The 17233-nt window shown below is 32.4% G+C and overlaps 1 protein-coding gene across 1 annotated transcript; it reads right to left on the bottom strand.

Moving 5' to 3' along the window:
* Positions 1-15955: 15955 nt before the first annotated feature.
* Positions 15956-17011, bottom strand: LOC123662201 (silk gland factor 1). Its single transcript, XM_045597081.1, has one exon. It carries the CDS (start codon positions 17009-17011, stop codon positions 15956-15958), a length of 1056 nt encoding a protein of 351 aa, XP_045453037.1.
* Positions 17012-17233: the final 222 nt, after the last annotated feature.

Genomic DNA, 17233 nt, shown 5'->3' with positions numbered 1-17233 from the left:
CAAATAATTATGTGAAATATTAAAAATTTTGGGTTGTTTGGAAGAAACGGGAATTTAGCCTTAAGTCCGTCTATTGTTCTACTTAGCCAGCTTTAAGCTTTGTTTATATTTTTTTTTAATCTATTTTTAATCTTATAAGATACACACACGGTCGTCTGTTCCTATGATAAGCAACTTAATGATGTGTTACAGATAAAAACCGACTGGTATAACTTTTTTTTGTATAAATATAAATAAATAACAATAATTTATTAAATATTATACACATATAAATATATAAATACAAATATTACACCCAGACTCAGGCTGGAATCGAACCCGCAACCCACGGAACACAAAGCACATAATATCTACTTTAAAAAGGTGTCAATTTTGTTAAAAATAAACAAAGAATAAATGGTTACAGGTATTAGTGTCGTTTTTTTTTTGTCGTTACTACTTGCCCCGGTAGATGTTACAACTTGCCCCAAGCACGAGGTAAGTTGTAACACCGCACTTCTTCTAGAAAATAATTGATTGTAAAATAATGACTAATAGTTATGGTATTATTTTTACTTTATTGGGTAGAGGAAGAGTTACAGCATCCATCCATCTTTATTTAGTAGCAATATAATCAATAGATTTCAAGATATATTAGTTTTCATGAAAAATGTTACAACAAGCCCCTCGCTCCCCTACATATAATAAAATGGTAGGAAAGTCAAAACTGTACATTGAATATTTTTTTTAAAGAATACTTGGGGTGTGATCTACAATCGATACCGAAGCCAAAAATATAGTTTTCAGAATTTTTGTCTGTTTGTCTGTTTGTCTGTATGTATGTCCGGGATAAACTCAAAAAGTACCGCATGGATTTTATTCAAATTTGGCACGAATATTATTAAGAAATCGGGTCAACATATAGGCTACATATTATCATGCTATCACCTACCGGGAACGAGAAGTGAACCTTTATTTCCTCAACGCATTCTGTAACAAAGTGCAATCTAGCGACACATATTTAAATGTTGTTGTTATTATGTTAATAACCATGCTATATAAGCTAGCTTCACATTATAAAAATCACGCAATATAAGTAACTAAGCCGATAAACATAATTAAATGAATATAAGTAGACAAGACAATTTTAAAGCAGCGCCATCTATGAGATTTTTATGTAGATATGAAATGTAAAGAAGAAACGGGTAAATGAATGTTATTTTAAAAGCTATAATCGTAGGTTTTTTTGGTACTGTATAGCGTTCACACAGACGATGTCGCGGGCAGCAGCTAGTTTCGAATAAAATCAACTGTCCCTTTCGTTTAATCGTAGACAGTAGGTACGATTTCTTACTGAGTAGTTGCCAAAAAGGTAAATAAATAATACTTCTAATTGACATTGTATGTTGACATAGCACCTGTAAACATTGAATAGTATTGTCTTAAAATAAGTAACAACTCACGTGTCACTACAATTGCTCCATCATCAAACTTTACGTAATAATTTCTAAAATAATTTTGTATTTGTAATCTCATCAGCACGAAGCTAAATTTGTAGTAGTTATTATTAAAATAATATATTATTAAACTAAATTGTTAGTAGGAATTGAAAGAAAAAACTCACTTTTGTCTAGTTGACTCAAATGTGTTGTATTAGTTGAAGTGTTACTACTTAGTGGTGATACAGAATCTACCTGTAATTAATATTGTATATAAGTATTACAAAAGTTATTTATTTGAAATCGGTAGCTTTTTAACGACACGCTAACGCAGTGGTTACAGAACTGGTCGATGTGCCTGCGAGCTCGAGTTCGATCCCAGCTTATAACAAATATTTTTACATGGCATACGTACAGGTTTATCTTGATCTGAACGCTTGTGATTGTGATACACGATTCATATTCTTACAGAGACCTTTAAAAAGTAAGAAGTTTATTATTATTGTTAATACTTTCTAGAATTCTAGATCTCGTTCAATGTATTTACATTATACATATATTTGACGTATTTAAAAATAATTCGTAAATTTAATATTTTCAAATAAGTAACAGCATGGTCACCCTAGCTTAAAATTGCAAATAGTGATGTTTTTAAACGTTAGGTATGTTTGTAAGCACCTCACAAATACGCAAATTAAGACCTGAAACCGAGAAGATATCTTTATCTTCATTTGTTAACAAAATTAGTCTTCAAATAATTTTTGTAATATTTTAGGTTTATAATTTCACTATTAAATTATATGAATTATAAAAATATATATATTGAATATCCGTGTTATTTATTTTGACGTTTTTTTTTTTTATTTAAAATGATTCCATATTAGAACATTACTTATAAATAAGCGTTTTTATATTTAGATTCTGTTTAATTTGATAAGTTATTCGTTTTAACAAACTAAATGCTACCTTCAAGTAACAAGTTCAACACATAATCTATCAATCAAGATATTTTAATTCTTTATTTAACATGTTTTTTCTTATGCTAAAACAATACCATAAAACAAGTAACAGTTCAATAAAATGTGCATATTCTAAGATTAAGCTACACGATGAATCGTAACACAAGTATGTGTCTAACCAAACACACTTTATCTAGATAGTGATGTATCTATCGATACTAATTTAAATGTTTATATTCCAATATTGATTTCTTTGTTTTGATGATTCGCATTTTGAACGCAAGTAGGTATGTATAATGATAAATAATCGATAAAATAAATATTGTCACTTGTATTTTGTAGATACGCCGAATTCGATGCTTTAATTGTCACTTCCGTTGATAAGGAACCTCAATCAACTACTGTGTAACATTTCAAATGTTTTCAAATATTTGCGTCGGTAAACATTTGCTTATTCTTGTTTTGTTTATAAATGACTTACCAATAATCGTTCGAGCGTGTTTGTTTGGATCGACATTACGTTCTTACTTTTTACTATGTATACGTTTTCTGTTCATTGAATACGATTTGGTTTTAGTAGATTTTTATGATGTAAATAAATAGACACTCGGAGTTAGTTTTTAATGTTTGTTATTTTATTTTTTATTTTTTTGTAATTAATCTTTAACCAGTGTAGGGAAGTGCAAAAAAGCTTTTTTTTTTTATAAATTAGATGTGTCTAATAAGAGTTCTATCTAATTAGATCGTTGTCCAACAATTTATTATCATTACGGTTTAGAAATTAAACCGCTTATTACAGGACACTTTAACGGCTGAAGCGGAAAGACACAAATGTGTCGTTACTGAAAATTTAATACATTGTATTTTTAATCTATCTATATCATTATTATTTTATGTATTACTACTACAAAAATCAAAAAGGAGAAATCTAAAATTACATAATATGTAATAATTAGGTACTGTGTAACTATAATACAAATATTACCTTATTTATTAACGTTGATAAATATATGTAACGTAAAATAAAATGACTAAAAATTATAAGTTTCCACGTAAAATTGACTGATAAAGTTGCTTTGTGTATTACGGTATTATTAATAAAGTTGTCCGTCGTGTGCCCTTCATACATGTCTAATTTATCTTGAGTAATGTAACAAGCAAACTTCAAGATGGCCGCCCTAAACGTTTCGGTCAACGCACTGCGTTGTGAGGACGGTCATATTCTTAAGTGGTGTGATTAAGTAGACACACAATAATGTAAATAGATACGTGCACTCATGAAACTGCAGCTTTTTCATATCAACTCACAGAGATATGGGAATGAAAAATATAAATTTACTTTTGCGTAATATTTTTATTGTTAAGTAGGTATTGTACGACGCAGAAGCTAAAATAAATTATTTATTTGCTTAAATCTATTTCAAGCGTATATGTTACATTTTATATGTACCTACAATGCACTTATTACATAGTATATTGTGGACGTTGGATATAATATTTTCTTTGTAATATTTGTAATAATTTACTATACAAAATAAACGTACTATGCATTACAACCATATAATAGTTTTTTTTTTTTTTTTATGTCACTAGTTCGGCAAACAAGCGTGCGGCTAATCTGATGGTAAGCGATTACCGTAGCCTATAGACGCCTGCAACACCAAAAGCATCGGAAGCGCCTTATAAACCTTATGCCCAAATCCGCCTATCAGGAGCTCTGGTCACCTTACTCACCAACAGGGACGCAAATACTGCTTGAAAACATTATTATTTAGCTGTGGTCTTCTGTAAGGTCGAATTACCACCCCAGTCGGGTTGCTCTATATTTTGAGCAGGAAATTTCCTGCTGTGCCCTACCTCAGTTACTGTGTCCTACACGAGTTAAATAAAAAAATGGTACATCTGTTATATTACTAATTTTTAACTCTGCTTTGTTAATATGTATAATATATAGTTATACTAAGATAAATTTACAAAAATATATGTTACAACATTTTATTATTGCGAATTCAAATTAACAAAGGACATTCGCCTTTTTCAAGCTCATAAAAATTATAATCGAAAAGTAAATTAATTTTTTATAATTTTTTAAACTGATGTTGTAAGAGTCATAAATTATCCATTCTTCGTAATAGAATGTTACAGTATAGATAAAAATATAAATAATATATATTATTTTATGGTTTCAGAAATTATAGACACTTCTATAAATATTTTAAAACGTCTGTTCTTCGGTTTAGACAGAATATGGATATGGGACGTATAACAGAATCAATTTATCGCACACACGAAGTTTTTCCGTCGGGTAAGTCCTCATAAATCATAGAGAGACACGGCTTGACCAGGTGACGTGTGAATAGAATTAGACTGTTATATACACATAGCTATATATATAGCCACTGTGGTATAGGTACATCTCCAGTGCTGGTAGTAATAATAAAATCTAAATTGTAAATCGTCTTTTTTTGGTTTATGAATATAATATACTAACCACTATGTAATTAAATTCCAAACGATGCAAAGCTCAATTAAAATAAAAACTAAAACCACATAAATTTCTATTTTTAGCACTAAAATTTAGTGTAAGACCTCGCATTAAATAAATAATACTAGTCCTAGTTTAAATATTCTTTCTGATAACAAATAAACAAAAATATTTAAATAAGCTTACTAATACCTAAGACGATTTTTTTAATCTATGGTTTTTGGTTATTAGTTGCTGGACCCCACTAAATGTAAAATACAGGGCTAGTCCGGTCTTCATTCCGGCAATACGGCTAAGTGCCGCCCGGTGATGGATGGTGTTTGCACAACAAATAGTTTTCAATTTTATGTCGTCGCTCGCTATTGAGAGATTTCACTCACGAAATTGATATTAGGGACGTAATCTCGAAATTCTAGATACAATGTAAGTCACCTAGGCTTTAGTATGTACAATTTTTAGTCCAACACTTTTTATTACTTCAAAAATACTGTCTATGACATAAGAAGGTGACTTAGTCCATTGGAGAAGACAATCGGAATGATCGTATTAACAAATAAATGAATATATCAATAAAAATCTCACACACAACGTAGTGTAATCCCATGTAAGAACATCACTACTACGTCAAGCCGAAGTCTGGCAGAGTTTTTGGGTGCTTAACTTCTAAAATGAATTTCTTCATTATTAGCAACGGAACATACTATATTTATATTCACCAACAAACAACAACTATATTTCGAGAAGTTTGAAAACACGTTTAATGTAATCCTTGGATCAGTGGAGTAATGTGCCTAAGGTAAGCTGTTGGTAGGTACCGACTGTTTCATACCTAACATCCTTCTAATGAGTACAAGACAAAACAAAAGTGTTCCGTTACTTACTTGTCAACTGAACTATTGTTTATTATTATTTACCTACAAACGTAAAAATTAAGGAACCTATAACAAAAATTATGTGGTGTCATGGGGAAACCAGGTAGGAACGAAATTCCTTCGAATAGTATAGAAGCAACACAATTTGAAAAAAAAAATGTTGAATTTTATATATATTTTCTAGTTCTTGATTTTTTTTTTTTTAATTTTGTTGATTGGTTTTTAATTAAGTACATAAAAGTATTTAGGAAATTTAGTATTTTAGAAAATAACAAATACCGTAAAATAAAATAAATCAAACAAAATAATAATAATAATTCAAACTATTAAGTGAAATAAAAAAAACATATGGCTTTATTTATTTTTGTCGACAGTATAAAATCACATAAATAATTTAAAAAAAGTTTACTAGTCATATTTTAGTTTTACAAACGTCTATATCAAACAGTCGTGTGACTGATATTACGTCACTTCCGTTATATATTTTTCTTACGGTTTTAGTATGACCTTTTTTTACAGTTCGCTCGCCCAGCCAAATGTCAAACCTGCCGTAAGGAACTTCGTTCCAATAAAATAATATCTTAATATATAAGTAGAAATAACGCGTCACGTTGTTTGTCCGCAACTTAACCGATTTTAATCAAATTTGCATACCGTGTACATTTTGATCTAACTTAAAAGATAGGATCTATTTTATTTTGATATATGTAATTATTGTATTTAAAAAATTAAGGCGGTACGAAGTTCGCCAGGTCAGCTATAGTTTGAATATAAAATGAAGTATTTTTTTTTCTTTATAGAAATACCTCATTTGATATGTTTAAAAACACGTAACAATATAATTTGATCACCATCATTAGTGAAAGTTTTAAGTACCTAATTGAAATTGGAGAATAATTTCGAATTTGACACGACAGAACTTTAACCCAGACTGGATTGCACTTGATAGGTAGTCTTGGTAATCCAAAGTACTGGTGAGATGCCCTCCGATTACGTAAGATTGCCGATGGTAGCTATGATGGTAGGTATGACGATTGCGGAAAACCGGGATGTTTGGCGCGAACTTGGAAGACCTATGACCAGCAGTGGACTGCGATATCTGTACAGTGTTCACATAAACAACATATATAGGTGTTTTCAAGTGTTAATTTTAAGATTATTTAATAATTGATATTAATTTACTGTGGAAATTTGCATATTTACAAGTAAGTTTTGAGACACATGTAAAAACAGCTACTTACAGTAGACTCTTATGACTGATTAAGATCTAACTCTATCTAAGAAAAAAGGCATTTTGTCAGTAGTGGGGCCTTTACGAACTATTCTGGTACTTTTTAGCACTATGTGGCAATATTAACGCTTCCGTTTTTTATTTAAATATTGACCATGATCGAATAATGAGTTAAAGCATTATTAATCTTTTAGTAAAGCGGATAAACATACAAGTAATAACTCACCTTATTATATATTTATGTACATACTTACAGATATAAAAAGCGTTGCGTATTTCCGCATATATTTTTTCCCACTTTTTCAGCGAGACTTTGTTGACATAGCTAACAGCAGTATTGTATCCTCGTAGCAGAAGCAAACATCCGATAACGCCAACACAAGTACGTAAAAAGTTTTCCTGCGCCCTTAACGCTCTTCAAACTTAGCACCTATGTAGAATACTCCGACGCCTCTTAACCACTACAAAAGCCTTGCTTTTGCATAGAAAATTAAATTTCGTACCAGCTATTGCTAACTCTCCTAGCTCTCAGTAGCTACTAATATTAATTTATGCCATTAATAACAAATTAGTACCTACCTAAAACATAATTAGGTAGGTTCACTCAAAACTATATTATTTTTTGTTATAGTCGAGTCTTACTAATAATTTTCAAAGCCTTGTGCATAAGTTTTTAACTATATAATTTACTACGAAATAGTATCAAAAAAATTCATTTTCGTCAAAACTATTTAAATATAATTATAAATAATGCTACTAGTAATGGATAATAAAAATGCGCTTAGCTAAATTCGATTAATTGCTTCCAATGATGCTAAAAGCGCTCAAATGATTTCGTATGTCACACTGAATGGAGAATACAAATATTGTGATTATGAAATCGTGTGTCAGTGGACTGTCAAAATGAATCTAAAGATGTTGTAACTATTAAATCTAAGGTATCGTCCACTTTATCAAATATTTCTAAAAAATATTTCAACTATTTCCGTTTATACCTATAAACCTTATCAAAAAACACGATGAACTTTAAACTTATACATACAGAGTATAATTTTTATTTATTTAGATCATCTTAAAACTTAGCACGTTCTTAAGTTAATTAAAATATTATGTTATAACTCACACATACTTGTACATTTACAATCAATCCGAAAATATGAATAACTTTGTCAATATAGAAATGATCTCACTAATATACGTAAAGTTCCTCAGTCGCAGACAGTTTGTCATGTACTTATCAAACATATTACATAATATCAATTATAGTTTTGTACGCAGTTATGGCTACTCTTACCTTATAATGACGCAATGGATTTGTCAACCATTGAAATGTTGTGCAAGATCGATTGAACATTGTTATTATATTAAAAAAATATAAGAAATATTTTGTACATGAGTGAAGTTATTATATTAATGAATGATATTTTACTTGTAGTATTTTTTAAATAAAATATATTCTTATTTTACAATCGGCCTTTAGATAAGAAAAAAACTTTATCCTTGCCATGTATATCATGTATATTTTTTAAAATAACAAATTTGGTTGATTTTCGTTTAAATCTAAAATAGGAGCGATATCCATTTTTCCCACAAAGCAAGCACTAATTCTATAAATCATTTAATATTTATTTATTGATATTGTATATATTATTTAACTAGAAGATATCAAAGGCATCGTAAATCAATTAATTAAAAAGGCAAAAATGCATTAACACTTTTATTTCTTAATACTATTCTAATTTGATAACAAAACCATAGATCAACATATCACTGTGACATCCGAAAAATCTCTATTCAGACATTATAAGGCATAAAGAAATTATTTTATTTTCATCATCATCACACAAAACGCACAAAAGACGAATACGAGGCCTCTGACATAATATCATACGGATTCGAATAATACAAACGCTACAACAAAAACAAAAAAAAACCTCAAGTGATTCACTATAAAACTTATAAATGGACCATTTTAATTTTACTGACATTTTAACAAAATCGAAGCAAGGCTAGTTCTTATTTATTTGGAATAGAGGCGTTGCTGTTGTTATTTTTTATTGTTGATGTGCCCTTTGTGTTGTTCGTACGAGGTTTGATGACTTGTAAAGATGGTCTGGTCTTTGAATACTAAGTCGTTATCAGAGTGTTTGGACGTGGCGAAGCCCGGTAGCCTCGTTGGTAACAAGTTGAATGAAGTGACACATTAAATCAATAAATATAATGTTGCGCCCACACATCACGGGTTTAGTTTTCGTTTAATGATTATAATTTTGTTTTACGATGTTTTTACGAGCATGGGCGTGTCGAAATGATTATAATTCACTATATTTAAAAGATACCTTATATTAAGCATAGAAATATTAATACAAATATTAATAAAAGCACTACTCTGCATTCCGCTCCAGTATACTAATTATGAATATACAGCCAGCTGCTTTTAGCAAAACCTTTTACCTACCTTGTGAATAGTCCACCGTATATGTATGTTAAAAATATGCAAAAACAGTATTACTACAACAAAAACTGACAGTGCAACAAGCACATATTAAAAAAACACTATTTTAAGTTATTATATTAATAATAATTTAGTGGAAATGATGTGAGTCAGTGAAGCCGAGTCATTCTTATAGAAATCGACAGTGGGTCAATGGAGTGGTTAGTAGTGGTTTTATGGAGGCTGTAAACCACCCGCGTCGTTCCGTCAACTCGAGATCAGGTATCTCAAATATTCATATTTGAGTTGATATATGGAAAATTTTAAGCACGCGTAATATTAAAATTGTAAAAATAATTTATATTATATTAATACAATAATACAATTATAAAAAAATAAATTTCATACTTACTGATTGCGGTAATTAGAAAGGAATTATGATCATGTGTTACACCATGAAACTCTTCGAAAGCGTAACAGATTCAAACTCCACAAGTTTTGTACCTACTATATCTGAGTATAAGTATGGATTCCAAACAGGGTCAGATACCATGGAAGCCATTTTGTCTACAACCTTATTGGAGACTTGCAGGAACAAAAATGAGCTCTGCGTTTGGTGTTTTTGGATCTACAAAAGAACTCGGACTATGTGCCTCGTCAATGTAATCTGGTGGTATACGATTCAAAGGTGTGGTTGAAGCCTATGTTGGTATTATCAGAGACATGCTACTGAAACTCTGCCTCCGTAGTTAGAGCCGTTGTTAGCGAAACATTTTCCTTTCCAATCAATGCTTGAGGTGGTATGGCCATTTCGCGCTTCAGTCTGAGAGCTGAGAGCTACATCTAAAGAAAGCCTTCACATGTTTGTGCCTGAGACTCGACATCCCAGACGTCCGATAAAATAATCAGGCGTCTTGCAAAAGGTCTGACTAGAAATTTGAATGTGTGAGCAATAAACGTCACGTAAAGGCCTATCTGGCTCTGGTTGGGAATTTTGCTGTAAGACCAATTGGGTTCTCTTTAGTTGGATGTAAGACCAATGGGTTCTCGTTATTTTTATATTGGGATTCTCCACAGCAGTGCCACTCAATGCTCGGGTAGATAATACCGACCTAACGTTGTTTCGTTTATATAAGAGTTTTATACTCTGGGTTTTGAATGGGCTCTCGTAGGAATTTCCAACTGATGAAAGCCTTCTTATTACCCAACGAGCGCCTGACACAGAGCGATCCACTAGCAATTTCTCGTCGCGAAATAGACCAACCGAATCATGCAGAAGATCGAGCAAAATGGTAGTGATCGGAAGGCGAACCCTGACAACAAAAATTATAAATAAAAATGCCAAACACAAGAAGGAAAACACTTTTATACTTATTATTGGTTTAAAAAATATTAAATGTAGATTAATATAGTATTTGATGGGAAATTTCATTTGTACATGTGTGTTGAATAAAATTAATATTCAAAATGACTTGAGTTTCTATAACAGTACAGTAAAATTAAAAAAAAAAAAAAAAAAAAAAAAAAAAACTAATTTTTATATAGATACAATAAGGAATATTACGAAAAAAAAATTAAGTAAAAAAGGCGATATTATAGCTAAAGAACGAGGAAACCTTCGAAACGAGGAGGTCTTTACCTAAAATGCCAAATTGATAATATACATTACTTCAATGTCATACACATATATTTCTTGTATTTATAGTATAATTAAATACGTTTTGTATGTAGCCGTGGACAAATATTAATAAAAATTATACACGTTCAGTTGTCCAAGACTTTGATTCCTTATTAGTAATAGTTGTTAAAAAAAAGTTTAATAAAATTTTTAAAAGAGTAAATTAGGAATCTCATAAACAATCATTATAAGCGAAATAAATGTAATAGCTACATACAAGTTATAAGTCTGCATGTGGATGTTGTTGTGTTTTTTATATACTACAGAGTTTTATTGTCTGTACAGATGAATGGAATTGCAATGTCTGTTGGTAATTATATATAAAAATTATGTTACATTGGCTATTTGTATACGTTTGGACTCACTGTACTTATTCTACGTCTTGTTGTTAGTCTGTGATGCTTAGTGTGATGGGTCATGTATCTTTTATGTTACTATCCTTTATGTGGCTATCCTATTAACTTAATTTTGTTTTGTTTTTCAAGTCATTTTAATATCGGCTCTTAATACTGCCTTTTTGTAACAGTACTAAGATGTATAGATAGGAAAACCTCTTACTAACCTTATTATTGTTAATATTATGTTAAATGTCATATATATACGAATTGTAACGCTGTTGGTTTTCGAATAAAATAAAAAAAAAAAATAAAAAAAATATGTTATGGATCTCAATGAACAATTTAAAACATAAAATTAAGATAAAACATCAATATTGGGCTTTTAAATATTATGATTGTTCTAAAATATACAACTGTATAATTACATCATTATTGTCAGAGAGACAGAGTTACTGTGCCATATGTTCACTGTCTACCGACATAAATATATAGCTTTTGATGTAGATACAATTGTTATAAAGTGTAGGTATACGTAGTTTTTTTAATATACATAACGCATGGTTGTACAGGTACATTAAAATTGCTTTTGTATTAATTTATCTTGTCACTAAAGTTAGATGAAAATTTAAAAATGATTTCTAGAAATTATAAGCAAACAATAGTGAATAAGTATAATTCGATAATTAAAGCTTCTAATTCAGGTTTTTTGTATTTTTCGTGTTTCATTTCCCAAAAACATTTCTATTTTTACATATTGTTTGTTACATTCTTTTAGTAAAACTAAACTTTATTAGTAAAAGAATATTAGTCACAATTTTTTGTGTTAATATTTCAGTTATAAACATCCATTTTTTTAATTTATTACACTATTTTATATATCCTTAACTGTATTTTGTTTACGTAACCAGATCGCTATTGTCTTAGATGATTAAAAGTAAAAGTTGAAAAAATAATCTGTGACAAGAACGTGTCTGTCTAGTATAGTAAAATAATTCTCAAATTATATAATTCAAAAGAGCCGGAAACCGAAAAAGGGTTTCGGGTATTGTCTATTTTATACGTCAATTGTAACGACGGTCGTTGTCTTAAATTTATGCGAACAACGATTTTTATGCATTTAAATTGTTTAAAATTTGCTTTTGTTTTGCCATTTGTCTCATGCTTAGCGCTGGAGAATAATTTCGTGAGGGTATCGACATATATCAGGCCTATTTGCGAGATATTCCTATTACACAGTATAAGGTTAAGCAGCGTAACAAATTTACTGCAGCCAATCATTTGATTGAATTGAGGAAAGTAATCGTTGCTATGACCTAATAAATTATTGACGGCCTAACAATTTTCTAGTAATTAGATTTTATTTCGTTTATTTGGTATAACACCATCCAAAGCATATCAGCCGTCCATATAGAATCACAGCTATACAGTTGGTGAGTAGCCCACTCCATCTATCTTATTTACCTACATCGTCTGTGTCATGTACTGCTAAAAGTTACAAGATCATCTTCATTCATTTTTACTTTAGTCGTGGGATAGGCGTCTTAAAAGTCTAGAAAATTTCACTATCGTGCAGCTCAGGTGTAATTCTCTTGATATTGCTTTTAAAGTTGTGCTTGCAAAGTTGTATAGGTTGGCAAAGGAAGATGTATTCCTGCTTATCCTTAAATGTCGCTCTATTTATGACCACAAATGCATGTGAAAACGCCAGGAGTAAAACGAAAAACATATACTTTTGCTGTCGAGATAATTCTAAGACACAGCGTATTCGAAGAATAGGTTAGGCCGTTCAACATGATTCAACGACAACCATTAAATGTTTTTTGGTATCCACACACATGATATCCACCAATGCAGTGGTATTTTTACACTATCAACTACGGAATTTTAAATATACTGACATTCGATGTCTCATCTAAAACTAATATCAAGAAGAACTCTAAGAAAAAAACATGTCAAATTGATTAATACTTATTATACGAACGCTAATAACAAAACGTGTTACAACGTTACTCGGTTATAAAAGAGTAATATTTTAACATAGAAATGACCAATATGTTCGTCTGGCGAGCTTGTGTTTCATTAACAAGTCGTTTCGCAGTTTTGCCGATTCCTTTAAATAAATTAACACCACGGTCAATGTGTTAACCCTTTTGTTACTTGCGGAGTTTATGGCTATGAATGTCGTTTTAAGGTAGCTTTATCTTACGCAACGCCGACAAAAGTGAAAACAAAACCGTCCATAAAATGCTGTGTTCGATAAGTATTCTTTATTTTTTATGTTAAATTCTCTCTTCGTTAGCGCCGTCAGGTACCTGATTTTAAAATTTTGTACAGCAAAAGGGCTGAATGGCTCGTGTACGATAGTTTTGTTCGAAAAAGTTTTTGTTCTTGTCTCATTTATGATGTCCATTGAGCATTGACGTCATATTTCGAAGTTTTTTCTTATAGTAGTTTCAAATATTAGTTGTGAATTAATGGACAAACTTTAGCATTATATAACTATATTTTACTAGATTTTTAATACACAAGCGCTCCTACAGCTCTGAAAATACGTCGACTATCGATATTCAAATTGCGGAAAAGAATCACGATATTCAATAAAAACATCATAACTTTTTTTGTAAACTTAATTTTATTAACTCTGGAACTAACAGATGATATTACAAGTGACCTATCTAGATTCGAGTAATACATATTTATTTATACCTACAAGGATGAATTTAGCATGACTTAATATTTTACGAAGCATCGGCAAACGTAGATTACATCGCATACTAACATAGTTATAAAATACTATCAACTATGAAAGATGTAGGGTATATAAAAAAATAATATTTATAACATAAATTTATAATTTTATTTTTGAACAAAATAAACAATATTTTTTTTACAGATTTGTAATCATCATACACAGTAAAACATTAGATAGGTCACATCCTTTTGTTATTTAAAATTGCAAATTACTACTTGTTTCTTTTGGTGGATTAAATCTACAATAACAATATAGCTGTTAATTCCTTCAATTATAAAAACTGCAATGTACTATATTATATGTGTACTATATATATTATATTTTTATTTGATTTTTTAATCTTATGTGACATCATTGTAGCTAAATCTCATTTCACACAATATTAATACAGTCTTGGTCTGGTCAGTCGACACTTCATAGAAGGTCATACACGAGGCGACCAAGTTACGTCAAGGCAACTAATAAATTTATTACGACGATTGAACGGCACGGTATATACTCAATAACTTGAAGAGATAAAACCATAACGAAAAATTATATCTCTTATTAATAAATAATATCATACCTTTCTTTGAAAAACATTTTCAACTAGGTACATAAATCATCATATATCAGATATAGCTTTGTAACGTACGTTTGCCAAATATAATATCAATAATATTTTAAAAATGCTAAATTGACACTTGCATATAAATACATATATGAATGTGAGAAAGCTTAGATAGGTACCCATATAGACCAAACACCTTTACTTAGAAGTTGTAATATAACTTATCACTATATGTACATTGTTCTACTCCTAAATGCGATGGTCATAGGACAATAATTCCGTTTCTTTCCTATCTATTATAATTATATTTAATATTATACACATTTGTTACACAATTGCACTGTTCTTTCGATATGAAATCACCTCTCGCACATTCTTATACCAAATCTCGATTTGTTATTTACAATACGATATAACTATAAACATAAAACTAAAAATGGTATAACAATCATCTAAAATAAAACTATAATTTAAATACATTTATATACATTTAATTTATTTAAAAGTCAATTATATCTAATAATCAGCATTATTAATTCGTTTAAAATTTTATATTACTATGAAATATAAATATATAAAAATCTGTAATTTTTAGCGAACAATGTCAATGTTTGACGAGCTAAATAATTAAAATAAATTGTTTAAACAAAAGACTTCAACGCGCACAAATATTTAATTTATCGGGATATCGGTAGATAAAGGCGATAACGGAATCGTATTATTGATCGCATTATCACATCGATTACTTCGAGCATTATGTCACTCAGTTTATTGTTTTGGGCGGAAAAAGTTTTTATCAAAATAATAATTTCTGAACTTCCGACTTTAATTAATATATAAAATCTTCAGATTATACCTATCATTCGCAACCGAGTATTCATTTTTTTAACTCGTATAAGATTTGGTATACGAATGGGCTTCAGTTCAGAAGACACTCCGCGACTCCCACAGTTCGAGTTAGGCCTAACGTCGCCGCCGCCCGGGCGCGGGCCACTCGTGCATCGAACATCTACCTACAAAAAATGCACACGACTCCTAAAACAATCGAAAATATATACACAGTTAATTTACAGGACCCAGGCGGCGCGTACGATATCACAAGAACACAAATCACACTCACAGTGAGTCCAAGATTAAAGTTAGTGAGATTAGCGATGAGTGTCGGGCGCTGGTGCTTACCCGCGGCGCGGCCAAGGCGCGCTGGGGACGCGGCGCGGCGCCTACGCCAGGGGGTATTGTCACAAGGGCGGCTGCGAGTGTGCGTGAGCATGGTGGTGATACAGCGGTGACTGGTAGTAGTTGTCGGCGGGCGCGTGACCGTATCCGTAGTTCACGTCGTACATCTTCAGGTCTGCCTTTGTATCAGCGCCGGGCAGCAACCGAGTGATACTGAACGGATGTGGTGCGGGCGCGTAACCTGTCGGCTCTTGTTTCAGCTGAGCATAGTGTTCAAGAGCCAACGGCGTGTGTTCGGGCAGGCACAACTCTGGCGCAGCATGCAACTGTGCCAGCAACTCGTCACGCATCTCTTTTTCTTCTCCAGGTACCGCTCCACCACCACCAGATTTTTCGTGACCGTGTTCACGCTTATCGTGTCCTCCGCCGTGGTGTCCGTGCGTTTGAGCCGCTTTCTGCGCTTGACGCAGAGATTCTTTCTTTTCATCTTTAAATCGTTTTTGTCGTCGCAAGAAACAGCCGTTCTCGAACATGTTTCCACTATCGGGATGCAAGGTCCAGAAGGATCCTTTGCCTGGTTTATCAGGTGTCCGAGGTACTTTGACGAAACAATCGTTAAAGGAGAGCGAATGCCTTATCGAATTTTGCCAGCGTTGCTGATTCTGCCTATAAAATGGAAATAGGTCCATAATGAACTGATATATTTCAGACAGCGTCAGCATTCTTGATGGATTGTTCTGAATCGCCATGGTTATGAGCGATATGTAGGAATACGGTGGCTTAGCGTGCGTGTAGGAGCGGCGATAAGTCTTGTCATTGCGCGCCCGCTGCAAAGCTGATGTCGGAGAAGCGGCCTCCTGCTCACGCGGTAACGTACCGTAGGGCACGGCGCCTCCACCACCCATACACGACGCCATCGTGCTCGGTGGCGAGTATCCGACGCCCGGCGAGCCCATACAGGATCCACTTGCAACCATGTTGTTGGTATAGAGATTCGGGTAAGGTTGAGCTGGCATGCAGCCCATTCCATTCACGTAAGGTGGCGCGAGGCCCGGTGATAGTGAGGATAGCGACGCGGACGTCGGCACGTCGCCGTACGACAGCTTCTGCGAGATCATGGCTAGCGCATCACCCGCGCGTGCACGCCGGCCAGGGGCAAACACTCGCACTGATTGAAAGAGTAAATAGAAGCCGGGGGCCCGCGCTCCCCTCCACGACCTGCCATGGGAGCTGAGAGGCGTCGCCGAGACGGCCCCGCCCTCACAGCGCGCGCATAATTCCCCCGGACCCCCGCGGCCCTCGCCCCTCGCAGCGATAGCTCGCGTCTGCCCGCCGCTAAT

Source organism: Melitaea cinxia, chromosome 18, assembly GCF_905220565.1.
Source record: "Melitaea cinxia chromosome 18, ilMelCinx1.1, whole genome shotgun sequence".
Taxonomy (NCBI): Eukaryota; Metazoa; Arthropoda; class Insecta; order Lepidoptera; family Nymphalidae; genus Melitaea; species Melitaea cinxia.
The sequence above is the reverse complement of the archived record's forward strand: the minus strand, read 5'-3'. Positions and strand labels throughout refer to the sequence as shown.

Excerpts from the sequence above, each read along its gene's own strand:
- LOC123662201 (XM_045597081.1), bottom strand. The coding sequence starts at position 17,011 with ATGATCTCGCAGAAGCTGTCGTACGGCGACGTGCCGACGTCCGCGTCG.